This window comes from Mustela nigripes, chromosome 12 (genome assembly GCF_022355385.1).
Source record: "Mustela nigripes isolate SB6536 chromosome 12, MUSNIG.SB6536, whole genome shotgun sequence".
Taxonomy (NCBI): domain Eukaryota; kingdom Metazoa; phylum Chordata; class Mammalia; order Carnivora; family Mustelidae; genus Mustela; species Mustela nigripes.
The window spans coordinates 93,654,207-93,670,920 of NC_081568.1; the positions used below are offsets into that span (position 1 = coordinate 93,654,207).

The following is a 16,714-nucleotide window of genomic DNA, read 5'->3' on the forward strand; positions in this document are numbered from 1 at the left end:
ACACTGAGGGTTCATATTTGTTCATTTGTTGGGACTACTTAAATTCAGGTTTGTATTGTGATAATATACAGTAGTTTCAGAGTTGTTTCCATAATTTCTCCTTTTTAAAAGAGCAATTATTACTATACATGTCAATTGTTGTGTTACCATTTTTAAAAGCTTTTACAATGTCTCTTATGGCTAGATCAGAATAATAAAAAGAATTAGTAATTTTTTCAATGCACTGGAGCTTGTTTAGTGAATTTAGTTACCTTCAAACACTTTCCTTGAAAAATTGTTGTGTTTATTTAAGCAGTGTTTTATTTTATTTTATTTTATTTTATTTTATTTTATTTTATTCTGGTATAGTTAACATACAGTGTTAAATCAGTTTCAGGTATTCAACAATTCTATATATTACTCAGTATTTAGGCAGTATTTTTTAAAATCTGAAATTATCTATGAGCTTTCTGGTAGCATTGGACATTTTAACAAATGATAAATCTCATCCCATTCGTAACTAAAAGACTAAGTTAGGGTCACCTGGGTGGCTCAGTTGCTTAAGCATCCAGCTCTTGATTTTGGCTCAGATAAAATGAAATTTTGTCCTTTCAGGGTTGTGACTTCAAGCCTTAAGTCAGGCTCCACAGTGGGCATGGAACCTGCTTAAGATTTTCTCTCTCCCTCTGCCCTGCCCCACTCCTTGTTGTGTGTCTCTGTCTCTCTCCCAAATCAGTTTTAAAAAGACCAATTAGATGTATCTAAGTATTCTGTTTCTTTTTCTTTGTTATGTTGTAAGTAAAATATGGCAATCATGATGTAATACCCAGCCTTCATTAAGCTGGGTAATAGAATCCTAAATTTATATGAAATCAGCAGTTTCAGGCGTGATCTACTAAAATGAAAGTGCTTTGAATAATACTGAGATCTCAAGATAGCACCAATGTAGGCAATAATTACAATAATAATACAATATATTATTATTAATTATTACTATTAATACAAAATGTTTTTTCGGCTTTCATGTTATTCGTTACTTAGGATCGTTGAATAGAAATATGAAATTACTTTCACAATTTTTTATGCAATATCTGTGCTCAATAAGGCTTCCAGTTGTCTATTGATATATATATCCTATTCAAAACTTACTGGCTGAAAATAGCAGCAATCATTTTATTTTCTGTCATGGATTCTGTGGATCAGGAATTGAGAAAGGAATCATTTGGGTAGTTCTGGCATGGGGTCTTGCATGGGTTGAAGGCAGTGGTGGCTGGAGCTGAAGCATGTAGAAGCCAACCAGATAGCTCTACCTGTCATGTCTGGGCATGTCCATGATGCCTCATGTGTGCTAATTTGGGCTTTTTAATGTATCAATAGTACCTATGATAAAGACTTATTATAATCAGTAAAAAAGGCAAACATCCCAAAAGGAAAATTGGCGGGGCACCTGGGTGGCTCAGTGGGTTAAGCCGCTGCCTTCGGCTCAGGTCGTGATCTCAGGGTCCTGGGATCGAGTCCCGCATCGGGCTCTCTGCTCGGCGGGGTGCCTGCTTCCCTCTCTCTCTATTTCTCTCTCTGCCTGCCTCTCCATCTACTGTCAAATAAATAAATAAAATCTTTTTAAAAATAAAAATAAAAAAAAAGGAAAATTGGCAAATGACATGAAAAGATATTTCAGAAAAAACACAAATGGCAATTTAACGTGAAAAGATGTTCAGCCTCATTAGTAATTGAGGAAGTGCAAATGAAGGTCACAATAAGATACCATTTTTACTTACCAGACTGGCAAAAATAAAGAAGTCTAACAATGGCCAGTGTCTGTGAATGTGAATCAGTGGGAATGTTTATGCACTGCTGGTAAAGGTGTAAATTAATTAAAAAATTAGGCTAGTAATTAATTTGGAGAAAAATTTAGTATTTGAAGTTGGATCTCACATTCTTCACAACTCAGCATATCCTTGCTGTCCCCCAGCTCACTGTTTACCTAGAAATACTTTTGCGTTTGTACACAGGTGAAATTGGACAAATATTCATGGCAACGTTATAATAGCAAAGTGCTGAAAAAACTCAGATTTCCACCAGAAGGAAAAGGCACCAATAAATTTTAGTATATTTACATTGTAATATTTTATAGCAGTAAATAAACTACAGCAGCATGCAACAGCAGGGCTGAATCTTAGTAACAATGAAAGAAAAAAGTTGCAGAACACTGCATCAGTGAGATATCATTTTTGGCAAGCTCAAAAAGAAACAGAACTAAACAATGGAAAAGATGTTTAGGGTAAAAGTCAGGAGAAGGATTATCTCTTGCACAGGTAAATGTAGCAGTGCTGTTACTGTTCTATTTCACAAATTAATGGGTGGGTTTAATTTGTCATTATAATGTGTATGTATGTAATTTTATTCACTTATAGATTAAAAATATTACATGCAGATTTTACAGGTTAAATTTAGCCCTAATTCTACCAAAAGGGGGGAAAAAAAAAAGATTAAGAAATTAAAACAATTCAGATTGGAGGGGTAGATGAACTATGAGAGACTATGGACTCCGAAAAACAGTCTGAGGGTTTTGAAGGGGCGGGGGGTGGTGGGAAGTTGGGTGAGCCCAGTGGTGGGTATTATGGAGGGCACGTATTGCATGGAGCACTGGGTGTGGTGCATAAACAATGAATTCTGGTACACTGAAAAGAAATTTTTAAAAATTAAAAAAATTTTTTTAAAAAAGAAAGAAATTAAAACAAGCATTTCCTCATTCCTTTAGCTACAGATCTGTCCCAAAGCCAGTCAGGGCCACAGCTCTTGGTGTTTCCCAGTCCCGACAAAGGTTTCTTAACTGTTGGCTGAGAAGCCAACAGAGGTTTCATAGACCCTCTTTCACACCATGTTGGTGAGAAAAATGTGCAGTGTCTCCATGTTAAAACAATCAAGGCATATAGTATTTTATTCCAGTGGACTGCTAACTAATAAGCACAGAAGAGGGGTTCTTTAGGGAAGTCAGAGTCTCAGTGCTGCCAGCTGACTGGAGAAATACAGGTATCTATCGTAATATTGTTTACATTTTTTTCAGAGCCCTTGGCTTTGGTCAGGCCAGTTCATCTTAGCCAATGAGTGACTTAAAGTTTTAATGTCAAAGTGTAAAAGAATAGGTCATGGGATTAAGTAAAGATTCTTTTAAGCATTGTATAGTTTCCTACTCTACCAGTTATGAGGCCTGTTCACCAGTGCCTTAAGACCATCGGGGAAAAAAAGGAAGAAGAAGAAGAAGAAAGAAAGGAAGGCAGGCAAAGGAAAAAACTAAGTCCAAAATTCAGCATAGTAATTGTAATTTTCTTAACCTACACCATTCCTTCTTGATTTTTAAACATTTAAGTCTAGTTATTGGTCATAATCAGTACTACTGAAACTTGTAGCTTTGTGAGGCTTTAAAAGCCTGGAGACCTAATAGAACACATCAACTACCTTGCCTTAGTTTCTCCATTAGCCAGACCCCACTCTTGCGCTTCCCAAGTGCTTGACTCTCTTTTCTCTCACTACCTGATGCTGCCATTATCTGCTAATATGTTTGTTTTCCTTCATATTATTTAGAGCACCTCAAGGACATTTGTCTTTATTTCTCCAGTGCGTGGCATAGGTGGGAGCCCAGTGAGTGTACGCTGAATGGACCTGAACTAGTCCCAGTTAAAATGTGTCTTCACGCAGTATGGTTGCCCACTCCCGATGTCCTCACTGGGTCTCTGGCTCACACCAAAGCAGGGACTCTTGTAGTAGTGTGTAGAATGTGTTGAGTATGTCAGGAAGCAGGCCTTTGTTTGCCCTATCCCTGACCCCAGGCAGCCACCTAAAAATGGCCTCTTCACATTAGTCAGAAATCTAAAAGAAAACATAACATTGGAAAGAACAGGAAAGAAAGGAATTACAAATATAACTCATTTAATTAAGTCAGTTATGCCCTTAGTTTTTGCAAAAGGACCTGTAGTCTACACTTTTGTTATCTTCTATTGTGTAGTGTATCCACAGTTTATGAATCCATTTTTCTAAATGATATTCAAAGAAATACACTGTCTCAACTTTCAGGGCAATTTTAACAACATCATAATTTCTACTTTGTATACACAATATAGAAGGTCCCACTGAAAATTATTTTTTATTTATCTGTTTTTCATACTGGAAATGTGAGGGTCTGGCAAAGAAAAGGACACAGTTATGGGTAGAAGGTAGGGAGGATTGGAGAGAAATTAAGAAAATTTTTACTTATTTATAATGAAATTTTGAAGAATGATAACAAACTAAGGTGTTATAATGTAGTGGTATAATATATTGGGGGAAAGACCAAAGTAAGGGGGCTCCTGGGTGGCTCAGTGGGTTAAAGCCTCTGCTTTGGCTCGGGTCATGATCCTAGGGTCCTGGGATTGAGCCCCGAATCGGGCTCTCTACTCAGCAGGGAGCCTACTTCCCTCTCTCTCCCTCTGCCTGCCTCTCTGCCTACTTGTGTTCTCTGTCAAATAAATAAAATCTTAAAAAAAAAAAAAAAAAAAAAAGACCAGAGAAAGAATTTTGCAGATTTTCTTTCTGTCCCTTTTTACTAATAAATAGCTGAGTGATCTTAGGAAGATCATTTAACTTCAGCTTTCTTGTCTGTGAAATGAGTGTACAAGGACATGTGTAAGTGTATGTATACTCATGCATTCATACTTTTATATAAAACCTCTCTGTTACCAGAAGAGGTTAGGAAGAAACTAAATTTTCTCACCCAGAGATTAAATAAAGTAAGAGCCTTTACTGTCAGATGATACGAATTTGAAAATTACCAAAGAGCACTTTAGGCGTTCCCCCACCCCTAAAGAGGAGAAGCTTCACCCAAAGAGGTCTGAGACCTGGTTTTAAATCAAGTGGATTAAATTTTTTTTTCTTATTATGTTATGTTAGTCACCATACAGTACATCATTAGTTTTTGATGTAGTGTTCCATGATTCATTGCTTGTTTTTATAAAACTCAGTGCTCCATGCAATACTTGCCCTCCTGAATACCCATCACTGGGCCAACCCATCCCTCCATCCCCCTTCCCTCTGAAACCCTCAGTTTCCCAGAGTCCATAGTCAAGGGTATATGAATGAGTAGCTGAGCTCCCCTGCTAGAACCTCGAAACAAACTCTCAAGTGGATTAAATTCTTATTCAGGAAGGAAGAGTCAACTACAGCAGAGTAGTAAAGATTTCGTTAGAAAATCCTTAAGCAGTAATTCTGATCTTGCCTGGAGATTATAAGGGAGAATATTCATATGATCAGCTCTGGGATAGGAATGTGCTTTAGAAGCACATTTTAGAAGTGCTTTACAGGAGTAAAGAGCCCTCCAGAGATTCCTGAGACCTCAGAGTCTGACTGGCAGACGGTGCCTGGTTACAGTTGAGTCAGAATTATGTTACGTGTCATTTCTGTGCTCAGTCAAATATTTCAGTGTAGATAGTGATATTTTAACTAGAACTGATTTGGGTCAGATTTTTCTCAAAACATCCTTCTGCCTGTTTATGCTTGTCTTACCTTTTTGGGGAGTCTGTCATTTTTACCTCCTCAGGACCATGAGTTTGAGTTTTCTGTACTGAGTGTGCTTAATCTGGGCTTTCTGAAGTAGCAGCCTGAGTACTCCAAGATGCAGCAAGGCCAGGCGCTCCTCTTTTGAGAGCCCTTCCTGACTGAGCAAAGCACAGAGTGAGAATTCTTCTTACCTCAGCTGCTGAGACTTGTCTTGAGCCTTTGCTCTAAGCTCACGGCCATTGTGACCAGGTGAACCCAAGAACCCAAGTACCTGGGACACTGTTCTCCAGCAGGGTGCCCAGCTTCTGCCTTGGCTCACCACCCTGCTGGGAATGCCCTCTGCTCAGGATCTCCACCTGTTTGTTTGGGTCCTTCACAGCTTACCCAGCTCTTTCCAGGCCCTTCTCTTGGGAGATATTTTTCCTCTGTCCCTGCTACACATAGCTCCCACCTAGATGCTCCCCAACCTTACAACATCCAGTATTATGCCTTCTAGAAACTCCTATTGCTGTGCCCCGCACCTCAGGATATACTTTCCGGTGCTGTCAAAACCACCCTTAAGGGAGGCCTGGGTGGCTCAGTCATTGAGTGTCTTACCTCCGGCTCAGGTCATGATCAGGATCATGATCAGGATCCCAGATCATCCTGGGATCTAGTCCCACATCGGGTTCCTTGCTTTTGGCGGGGAGCCTACTTCTCCCTCTCCAGCTCCCCTGTGCTTGTGTTCCTTCTCTCGCTTTCTCTCTCTCCCATAAATAAGTACAATCTTAAAAAAAAAACAAACAAAAAAACCCTGATCAACCCAGGTTAATCACTTGCACATGAACACTCTGACTTGAACTGTTAGCCATCCCTAAGGGAGCCAGCCCACAGCCCTGTTATCTCCCTGGCCATTATGGGTTTCTTCCTGTTGCAGGCACCTGCTGCTGGGATCCCAGTGTGCACCAGTGCCTCTTAGGGAGGGTTCCAACTCCAGTCATGCCAGCATGCTCAGAAGTTCTCCAAGGATGTAAAAGGAGGTTATTATGGAAAAAGGAGTCTAACTGTTCTCTGCCTCCACTGAGAATAAACGCAGAGGAAACAATGAGTAATGCATGCACAAAAATGCTTCAGTACTGGAACATAAAATTTTGTATCGATAGGCAAAGTGAGATACAGATTGTTGTATTAAGTAGTACCCTCAGTTAAAATACGGTTATTTGGGGGCGCCTGGGTGGCTCAGTGGGTTAAAGCCTCTGCCTTCAGCTCAGGTCATGATCTCAGGGTCTGGGGATTGAGCCCCACGTTGGGCTCTCTGCTCAGCAGGGAGCCTGCTTCCCCCTTTCTCTCTGCCTGCCTCTCTGTGTACTTGTGATCTCTCTCTGTCAAATAAATAAATAAAATCTTTTTAAAAAATATATCGTTATTTGGAGGAGGATAGGTGGCTCAGTTGGTCAAGCATCTGTCTTCAGCTCAGGTCATGATCTCAGGGTCCTGGGATTGAGCCCCCATGTAGAGCTCCCTGCTCAGTGGGGAGTCTGATTCTCCCTCTCTTTCTGTATCCCCCCCACCTACTCATGCATGCTTTCTCTCTCTCTCTCTCTTTGCCCCCCCAAGTAAATAAATAGAAGATTTTTTAAAAATAAAATATAGCTATTTACCTGCTGCAACGTAATGTGAAAAATTACAGAATCATAGCAGCAAAAGCCTTACACCAGCAATCTAAAATGAGGGCTCTAAAGCTAAACATTGCTCTTTCAAAGATGTATTTAGTTGGGAAAATATAAAGCCGAAAGGTGGGCAGCCCAGGTCTTGATGGAGAGAGAGTGCACCCAGTAGTAGGTCTCTAAGGCTTTAGAGACAGATGTCCCTCATTGGCTCTCACCCAAACTGAATCCATTACACCTGCTGAGTCTGTCCAGAGTGCAGTTCCTCCCAGGGACCATGAACTGGCCAGCCATCCAGATGTGCCATGTATATTCTGCCACCTGTTTTAAAAAAACATCTGGTGTTTTTATTACCTTACTATTGCTGGGAGAATTTTCCATTCTCCTCTAGGGCCCTCCATTCTTTTGAGTGATGTTGTTTGTATTGCTGCATACAGGTTCAAATGTTCTGTCCAGCTTTCCTCCTTTTTGTGCAGTGTTGACTCATTTTCCCCAGATACTTGCTCATATGCTGCTTGCTGTAGTCTCTTGATCTCTCTTGCCAAATGACACTAAGGCATTTTTGAAGTGTTGGAAGCCTTTGGCTGGGGTTTTATCCAGCTGTCCTTGTTTGGTATGTTGGCAAGAGAGTCCCACTCTCCATTTGTGTAGAATTTGCCCATTATTTCTATTCTTCCCTCTCAAGTGGAACCAGGTTAGCAAATGATGGGAAATTAAATCCAGATGATTTGTGATAAGGAATATGTTTTTTGAAAAAGACCATGGTCATAGAGAATGCTCAGAATGAGGTTATGCAAATGTTTCTATTATCACACTTTCAAGTGGTACAGGCACTCTTGATTCTGATGCAAGGCAAGGCAATTCTGGTTAGCTTTTTAGTTATTTAATTCTTCTCTTTTAAATAGCAGAGCTCACTAAAGCATAAAAGAATTAGGTCTTCAAAAGAACCTGCCTCGTAATCACCTATGTGCTTCATAGCCCAACAGAGATGATGAATAAATTTGCTTTGGTCTCGCAGTTTATAATTTACCGATGCATTATTGTAACAGAAATGGTTGTCACACTCTTTAATTTCAGGAAACATGTGATCTGAGTAAGATAAAACCTGAAGCCAGAAGATACTTGGAGAAGTCCATTAAAATGGGAAAAAGGAACGGGCTCCATCTTCCAGAACAAGTACAAAATGTGAGTTTATGTTTCTTTTTCTTATTGGAAAAAAAAAAGAATAAATAAAATACAACAAACAGATTGGGAAACAACATATTTATAATATAGAAAATAATGCATAATATAAATCCATTTACAGTGTATTTGGTAGTCAGTGGTTTTAAATTCTACAGCTCCTCTTCATCTCATGGTGACTTACAGACAACTGATAATTTTTTTTTTTTAATCCTCTGCAAATTATATTTGTTTCATGTGTGCTGGGCTTATTTTCCCTGCTGTAGTATACATTTTCTTATAGCTGGTTCCAGGTTTTAGTAGATGATTAGCATTGACACTCCCTTGGTCACTGGTAATAAAATTTTTATGATGGAGAGTTTTAATATAAGCAATTTGGAATAGAATATCCTATGATTGAGGGCACTTGGGTGGCTCAGTTGGTTAAGCAACTGCCTTCGGCTCAGGTCATGATCCCACCGTCCTGGGATTGGGTCCAGCATCAGGCTCCCTGCTCAGTGGGGAGCCTGTTTCTCCCTCTCCCCCTGCCTGCCTTTCTGCCTGCTTATGCTCAATCTATGTCAAATAAATAAATAAGATCTTTAAAAAAAAAAAAAAAACTGTTGACCCTTGAACAACCTGGGGGTTGAGGTGGCAACCCCCCACACATTCAAAAATCTATATAACTTCTTACTCCCCAAAAATGTAACTACTAACATCCTGCTATTGACCAGAAGCTTTACCCATAACATAGTTGATTAACATGTGTTTCATGTGTTTCATGTTTTATATATACTGTCTTCTTAAAGTAAGCCAGAAAAAAGACAATGTTGAGAAAATTACAAGGAAGAAAAAACACATTTATAGTATTGAACTTTATTGAAAAAAATCTATATATTTGCCCCAGATGGTTCAAATCTCTGTTGCTCAAGGGCTTACTACCTATGCCCTTTAAAGGAAGACAGATTAGCTACTGAAAAGTGCTTCTCAAACTTTTTTTGTCTAACGCTGATCCCGTCTTCCAGTTTCAGAAGTAAACCCAGCTCCAGAATTAAATCATTCTTCTTGAACAGGAAATGTAACCTTTGATCTGTTTCCAGGTTATTCTAACAATAGAACAGGAAACAAGTGTGAAAGACATCCAAACCAAGTGATGTCAGCACAGTAGATACAACTGAAGGTACCACTGAGATACAGGTACCTTTCTGTCATCTAAATGCCCTTTGAACACCTTGTATCCTCTTAAGCCTAGTTAGAGGAGAAATGTGTGACTAATCTCACTTACCCTACCTTTTGTCTTCCAGGTCAGGCATCATTTCCATTAGGGGCATTGTATTAATTGAAATGTATTTACAACTGACAAAACCATTGACATTGTTTAAACAATAAAATAGATTTATTTGCTTGTATAACTAGAAGATCCACCATCCAGAAGGACTTAGAAAAGGCTCCCTCGAACCTCCCTTCCTGTCGTAGTGGCCCAAGTTGGAGCATATGCCTAATCCTGAATCCCTCTTTAGTCAGGAGAATGCCATGCCTGGCTTACCTGAACCAGTCCATACTTTAGTAGGGATGAGATTACCTAACTGGTATAGAGTTACCCTAGAACTTCAGGTGTAGGTCGCACCAAAATTAAAGGACTAATGTAGAATGGGGGAGAGGTAGAAGGGAACTTGGGATGATAACCAGAGTGTCCAAAAACAGTACTGTGCAGTATGTGTTCCATCAGCAGACTCAACTTTAATGCACATCAGAATTACCAAGTCATTCTTCTACACAGTAGAACAGTAAGCAAGACATCCAGGCCAAGTGATGGTTTACAGCAAAACTCTGAGTACAGTGTCCCACCTCTCAGACTTTGTGTTTCATTTGTGGGTCTCAAGATACGCGTTTCTAACAAATTCCCGGGTAATGTTGAGGCTTCTGGTCAGGGCTGTGTTTGAAAACCGTTATGGTTAATGTGAATTTCATTATCTAGCATTTTTAGAAGAAGGGGCAGGTTAATAAAAATGTTTCATGTTTTTTCTTGTGGTTTCCTTTGATTTCTTACCTAATAGTTTTTATACAAATGTTAAGGCCCATATCAACTTAATTTACAAAGATCTATAAAACTAAGACATAACCTGTTTTCCAAAGCAACAATAGAATTGATTCTCTCTCAGTTTACTATGGCACCAAATACTGATTTCTGTATTAAAACTTTGAATGGAAAAGACTAAAATATGTTAATTATTAACAGGTAACTAGAATCATTCATTCACCCAGCAGCTATTTATTGTGTGTATATATTATGTGCCTGAGTCTGCTTTGACTATACCTCCTAAACTTATTTAGTTCTTACAAGCTTACAATTATTTTTTTTTAAGGTTTTATTTATTTATTTGAGAGAAAGAATGAGAAAGAGCATGAGAGGGAAGAAGGTCAGAGGGAGAAGCAGATGCCCCACTCAGCAGGGTGCCTGATGCAAGACTTGATCCTTGGACTCTGGGATCATGACCTGAGCCAAAGACAGTCTCTTAACCAGCTGAGCCACCCAGGTGCCCAGTTTATGACTAATTTCTAACACATCCCTGGGATTGCCTTTTTGTACATGTTGCATAAAGATCCTCATGGACACAGCGTAGAAGACTGCAGGAAACTTTTATGATACACATCTTTAAAAAACATACTTTCTGAGGGTTGGCCATAGAAGCCAATCTTCATATTAAAGTGAAACTTATTTGACTCATAGCATTAAAGTGAAGATTTCATTTTATTGCTAATATTCTATATTTGTATCTTCTGTTCAGGAAATCAAAGCCATGAAGAAAAGAATGAGTGAGCTATGTATTGACTTCAACAAAAACCTCAATGAGGATGATACCTTCCTTGTATTTTCCAAGGCTGAACTTGGTAAAATTCTGAGTTTTTCCTGGTTAAATAATATAAGTTAGGAAAAGAATGTTACCTCACAGTTTGCCAGATCAAAGTTGAAAGAAGTCTTTAAAAAATGACCCTATACCTTCTACAGAACCCATTACCACTTCTACAAAAAAGACAGCTGAGCCATGCTTAGGTTGTATGCTAATAAAAATGTGTAAACTATTTCTAGAGACATTTCAAAGGAGATTTCATAATATTTCTTGGTAACTTATGCCTTCAGTACCTTGAAATTTTTTGCCTTATAATATTGCCTACATTGTAACTTACACTAGTCTCTTCTTAACCTGTTCTGGATCTTTCTTGGCTTAGTTTTGCCTGTTCTCCATCAAAACACCATCTGCACAAGTGCACTGAAGCCTATTCACATTTTGAATTACCATCTCCTAAGCCACCTGTCCTCTAATCACCACCCCCATTCCAGGAACGTCAAATGATATTGTAAGGATTGTCATTATTTTACTTGAATTTCAATTACTCCACAGAATTCCTAGAGCTTCTTAAAGGCACTATGCCAATGCTAAATAAACTAATAATGAGTGGAAAAATTGATGTATGAAAAAAATGATTTTTTGCAGGTGCTCTTCCTGATGATTTCATTGACAGTTTAGAAAAGACAGATGATGACAAGTATAAAATTACCTTAAAATATCCACACTATTTTCCTGTCATGAAGAAATGTTGTATCCCTGAAACTAGAAGGAAGATGGAAATGGCTTTTAATACGAGGTGCAAAGAGGTACTCTGAATGTTTGTCTTTTTGTTGTTGTTGTTTTCATGGAGATTTTTAAGAAAAGGGTTTGCGTTGTTTACTAGTGTTGAAGTCAGCTCAGAGACCAACATGCCTATTTGAGTATTATGCCTCCTGATTCCTAAAGGCTGTTAGCGCTTCCCTGGCTTACTGGGAACCTTGGTGCAGACACAGCTAAGCAGTTCTAATTAAAATAGAATGGGTTAAATAAACTAAAAGTTGTATTCTTTTATGAAGTCAGCAGTCCAGGGCTGGTGGAGTACCTCCCAGTCCTCAGCAAGTGACTTCCAAGGCCATCCCAGCTATCACCGTTTCCCAGCCTGTTTGGAAGAGGGAAAGTAGAAGACAGAGACAGCACCTTTAAGAAGACCTGGAAATAACATACATCAAGTCCATTCACCTCCTATTGACTCAGATTCCATCAGCTAGACATATATCTAGCTGTAGGGGAATCTGGGAAATGGAGTCTGAGGGAATTCTGTTACCAGAAGGTAAAAAGGAATAATTAGAAACACATTCTCAGAGTCAGCTAGACCTCTCCATCACCGTTTGCCTCTCTGGCTCTCCGGATCACTGTGAGTGCCTGTGTGAACCCATTCACTATATGCCAGATTATAACCAGTTATGGCCGTGAGCCCAAAGACCATGATGTCAGGACCCCTCCCCACTTGTAGCTTCCTCATGATCTAGCAGCCTATGAAAGAGAGGGCATGTGGTCTGTTCTGTTCATCCCCAGAACACACAGCCACTGGTAGACTAGGAACACAGTAACCACACTAAAAACCCCTATAAGGACAAGGAAAGAATGGGAAACATACAGCAGGCACATACCAATTTTCAAAAACTGGCAGGAATTGTGAGGATTCCTTGCTCTGATGAAGTTCCTGGGATAGCTCATTAAAGTGATTTTGTGTTTTTTTTTTCGAGCAGAAATTTATTTAGCCATTGTACTACTGATCCCTGGTCTTGCCTGCCAAGAATTCTTTCTTATCTGTTACCCTCCACAACCGTATCCTGGGAAGCTACTAGTAAAGATTCCTGCTGATGCTGGTTTGAAGCCTGAGGATTGCTTTAGAGATCAAATAACCACAAGCTTTTGTAGGGAAAGCTCATGATGCCTTTGGTAATATATTACCTTCAAAAACTTAGTAGGTATCTTGTCTGTTTATGTCCAGATTCATGTTAAAATAATTCTACCCAAATAATTTTTTGGTCATTTGTTGTTTTTTTAAGATTTTATTTATTTATTTGACAGAGAACACAAGTAGGCAGAGAGGCAGGCAGAGAGAGAGGAGGAAGCAGGCTCCCTGCCAAGCGGAGGGCCCGATGTAGGACTCAATTCCAGGACCCTGAGATCATGACCTGAGCTGAAGGCAGAGGTTTAACCCACTGAGCCACCCAGGTGCCTGGTCAGTTGTTCTTAAACCTACTGGATCTTTTTACATTGACTCATAAATCCTGTCCATCTTGCTTTTCCTCGATTTAATAGAATCTGCTTTGGGGCCTTCTGAAACAGTGGGCTTGAAAGCAGCATTCTTTAATTTCTGCAGTTCAGTAACTCTGAGTGACAGTCTTTTCTCTTGATATTTGGAGGACAGAGCAATTGGCTCTGCCAGCCATCTCAAGTCCTAGATTGTAAGCCACAGCCAGAACCTCTTGTAGTAGAAGTCTTTTCCTTCCATCTTTGCAAACTGAATGGTCTCAGTTTAGTTCATCTCTCTCATGTAATCTTTCTAAAAGTCCAAATAGCAACAAACATGCACCAACATTAGTTCTTCCCCAGCAGTTCCCCCAGAGCAAAGTCTCAGTAGGTAATTGTTCTGCCTTCCAAGTTATGACGTGAAATCATTTTAACAAATGTTACCCATGGTATACTGAGGATTGCCAGCTTCCCAGCCAGCAATGTCTCGGTCCTCACCTTCTCTTCGTATACATCTTTCCTTTTTCTTAGAGCAGTACCTTATTCCTAGTAGCAGCCTCTGTGTGTGTAAGGGTACAGGTTAAGCAGCTACACAAAAACCAACCAAAAGCCCAGTGACTCAAATAAGATAAAAGCTGTTTCTCTTCAGAAAGGATTAGTGGTTGGCAGAGGCTGGGACCACTGGGGAATTACTGTTTGATGGTTACCAAGTTTCCGTTTGGGGTGTTGGAAAAGTTTTGGAAACAGTGGTAGTGGTTGCACAACAGTGTGAACCGAGTGCAATTAGTGCCACTGAGTTATGCACTTAAAAATGGCTAAAATGGGAGTTCTGGCAAGAGTGGGAAGGAGAGTGGACCCGAGAGAGCCCTGAGCAGCCCCACCCCCATGGCCTAGTTACCACCACACCCAGGAGGAGGCACAGCTGCCCTAGCTGGCCCAGTCCCCATCACTGTCACCAGGAGGAGCAGCAAGTTGGGGGAGGTTACCAGCCCCTGCCCACCCTCTGCTCTTCAAACACCAGGCACAGTAGCCTGGGGCCATCGCCTCCACAGTGGCCATGGGCAACAGCAAAGTCATTACAACAAAGGTTCCGGAAACAGTAAAGTAGTTCTGTTGTCAACAGGAATGAGACCAAAGAAGGTATGTTTGTATACCAGACTGTCATAAAAAATAACCCCGGGAAGTACCTGTGCAGAAGAAGGCCAGCCCGCCTGCAGGCCCCAGTTCCCACCTGACTGCACCTGACCATTGGCAGCGACCACTCCTCCAGCCCTCCCTCGCAGGGATAAGCCCTGGAGGGCGCTGACAGGCAGGGTTCAGGAGAGCAAGGCAGGCCAGGGAGATGATTCTGCAGGGGTCCTCCTTGGCAGAGACCATCTACCATCTGAAGAGGACGCTTTGAAGAAAGTAAGGAAAATTAAAATGAGAACCAATGTCAGAAGCACCTCGAGATCCCTGCCAATTTCACCTCAATGACCCATGCAGATGTCCAGAAAACCCCAAACCATGAGATTTCACAGAAGCAAAAACAGCCAATTTACAGCTGAGAGTTGGTTGGCTTACAAGCCTGACAGTGCAAGGCTAAGAAAATGTGGGCTTATCGTCACTGACATCATTTGGTTTAGTCATCCAACAGGAGGAGGTAGATAAGAAATTCCAGGAATAAAAAATGAGCAAAAGTGGCGATTCACAGACCTGTACCCCTGGGGATAAAAATACATTATATGTTTATTTAAAAAAACTTAAAAAATAAGAAATTAAAAAAAAAAAAAAAGAGCAAGAGAATGTAGCCAAAGACCTTAACTGCTTGCACTGTACCCATTAAACAGGTAACCAGAATTTCTAATCTGCGTGATCTATGCACCATGGGGTTTCTATTTTTACAAAAAAATGCCCCTTTTTGGTAATGATAAATGTATTTGGTTTGGGTTTTGTTTTGTTTTGTTTTAAGCCTGATTTTTCTCAACCCATCATGAAAGGTTTTTAATATTGTTTCATAACTGGTCAAGTTGAGATTTTTAAGGACCTCATTTTTAATTTGTAATAAAAATTTACAACTTGTGGGGCACCTGGGTGGCTCATTGCGTTAAGGCCTCTGCCTTCGGCTCAGGTCATGATCTCAGGGTCTTGGGATCGAGCCCCACATCGGGCTCTCTGCTCGGCGGGGAGTCTGCTTCCTCCTCTCTCTCTGCCTGCGACTTGATTTTTTTCCAAAAAGTTAGACGGCACACGCCTGTTAACTAAAGTCTTGAACAATTTTTTAAATGGTTAAAGTGGCATTTTTGTTGTAGTTGTTCTATATGTTTTACCACAGTTTTTGAAGAAAGGTTTATTTCTCTTGCAACTAACGGTACAGAGGTGAGTGATCCAGAGCTGGGGAAGTTAGCACTGCCGTCCACGGTATTATGGCCTCTTAAGTCAGTGTTGTCATGTGCTGGTCGCAGCTGGCAAGACAAGTATTTATACAGAGATGACTCCGGAATTTTACTCATCACCTCTTTGAGAGTCCCTTGTCCCATTGTAGATCATGTGGCCACAGATAGTTTTAAGGAAGGCTAGGGACGGTGGTCACAGTATCCTGTGTCCAGTAAAAACTCAGAAAATCCTTTTACTAAAAGAAAGAATTGTTGGGGTGGGGGGTAGGAGAGAGATTTCAAGAAAATTGACAGTCAATAGTGAGCTCTGGGAAATGGTGGAGCCTATATGAACCTGGGTAGCCTGATCTTGAACATGTGATCGTCCTTAGAAACGTGTCTATAAATATGATTTCATCCTTGAGGGGTAATTTTTCTTTGACCTCAACATTTATTAGTCTCTAGGAGATTACTTTTCCTTTCATTGTTAAAAAAATAAAGCAATATCATTGCTTGTTTTCTTAATACATACATAAAAAAAATTTTTTTGTAATGACTTGAGATAAATCTCTGCAACATCCATACATGCAAAGGGTTCCGTGGCATTAAGTACGTTCACATTGCTGTGCAAACATCACCACCATGTGTCTTCAGGGTTTTTTGTCTTTTCTAGCTGAAGCTGTACCCATTAAATGCTAACTCCCAACCTTGCTCCCCGACTCCCAACCCCTGGCATCCACTGTTTTCCTTTCTGGCTCTATGAATTTAACTCTTAGGAACTTCATGTAAGTTGGAATCATACAATATTTATACTTTTATGACTGACTTACTTAGCGTAATACCTTCAAGTTATGGTTTAGCATGTATGAAAATCTCTTTCCCTTTTAAGACTGAATAATATTACATTGTATGTCTATACCACATTTTCTTATTTCTTTTTTAAAGATTTTAT

At 40.0% G+C, this 16,714-nt stretch overlaps 1 protein-coding gene across 3 annotated transcripts in view; it reads left to right on the top strand.

Moving 5' to 3' along the window:
- NLN (neurolysin) overlaps positions 1 to 16,714 on the top strand; it is a 102,563-nt gene that overhangs the window by 47,844 nt on the left and 38,005 nt on the right. For all 3 annotated transcript variants that reach the window (XM_059417963.1, XM_059417962.1, XM_059417964.1), the window contains exons 4-6: positions 8,235 to 8,342; positions 11,108 to 11,210; positions 11,816 to 11,976. In XM_059417963.1, the coding sequence (XP_059273946.1) occupies positions 8,235 to 8,342; positions 11,108 to 11,210; positions 11,816 to 11,976 (372 nt within the window). The remainder of the gene's footprint in view (positions 1 to 8,234; positions 8,343 to 11,107; positions 11,211 to 11,815; positions 11,977 to 16,714) is intronic.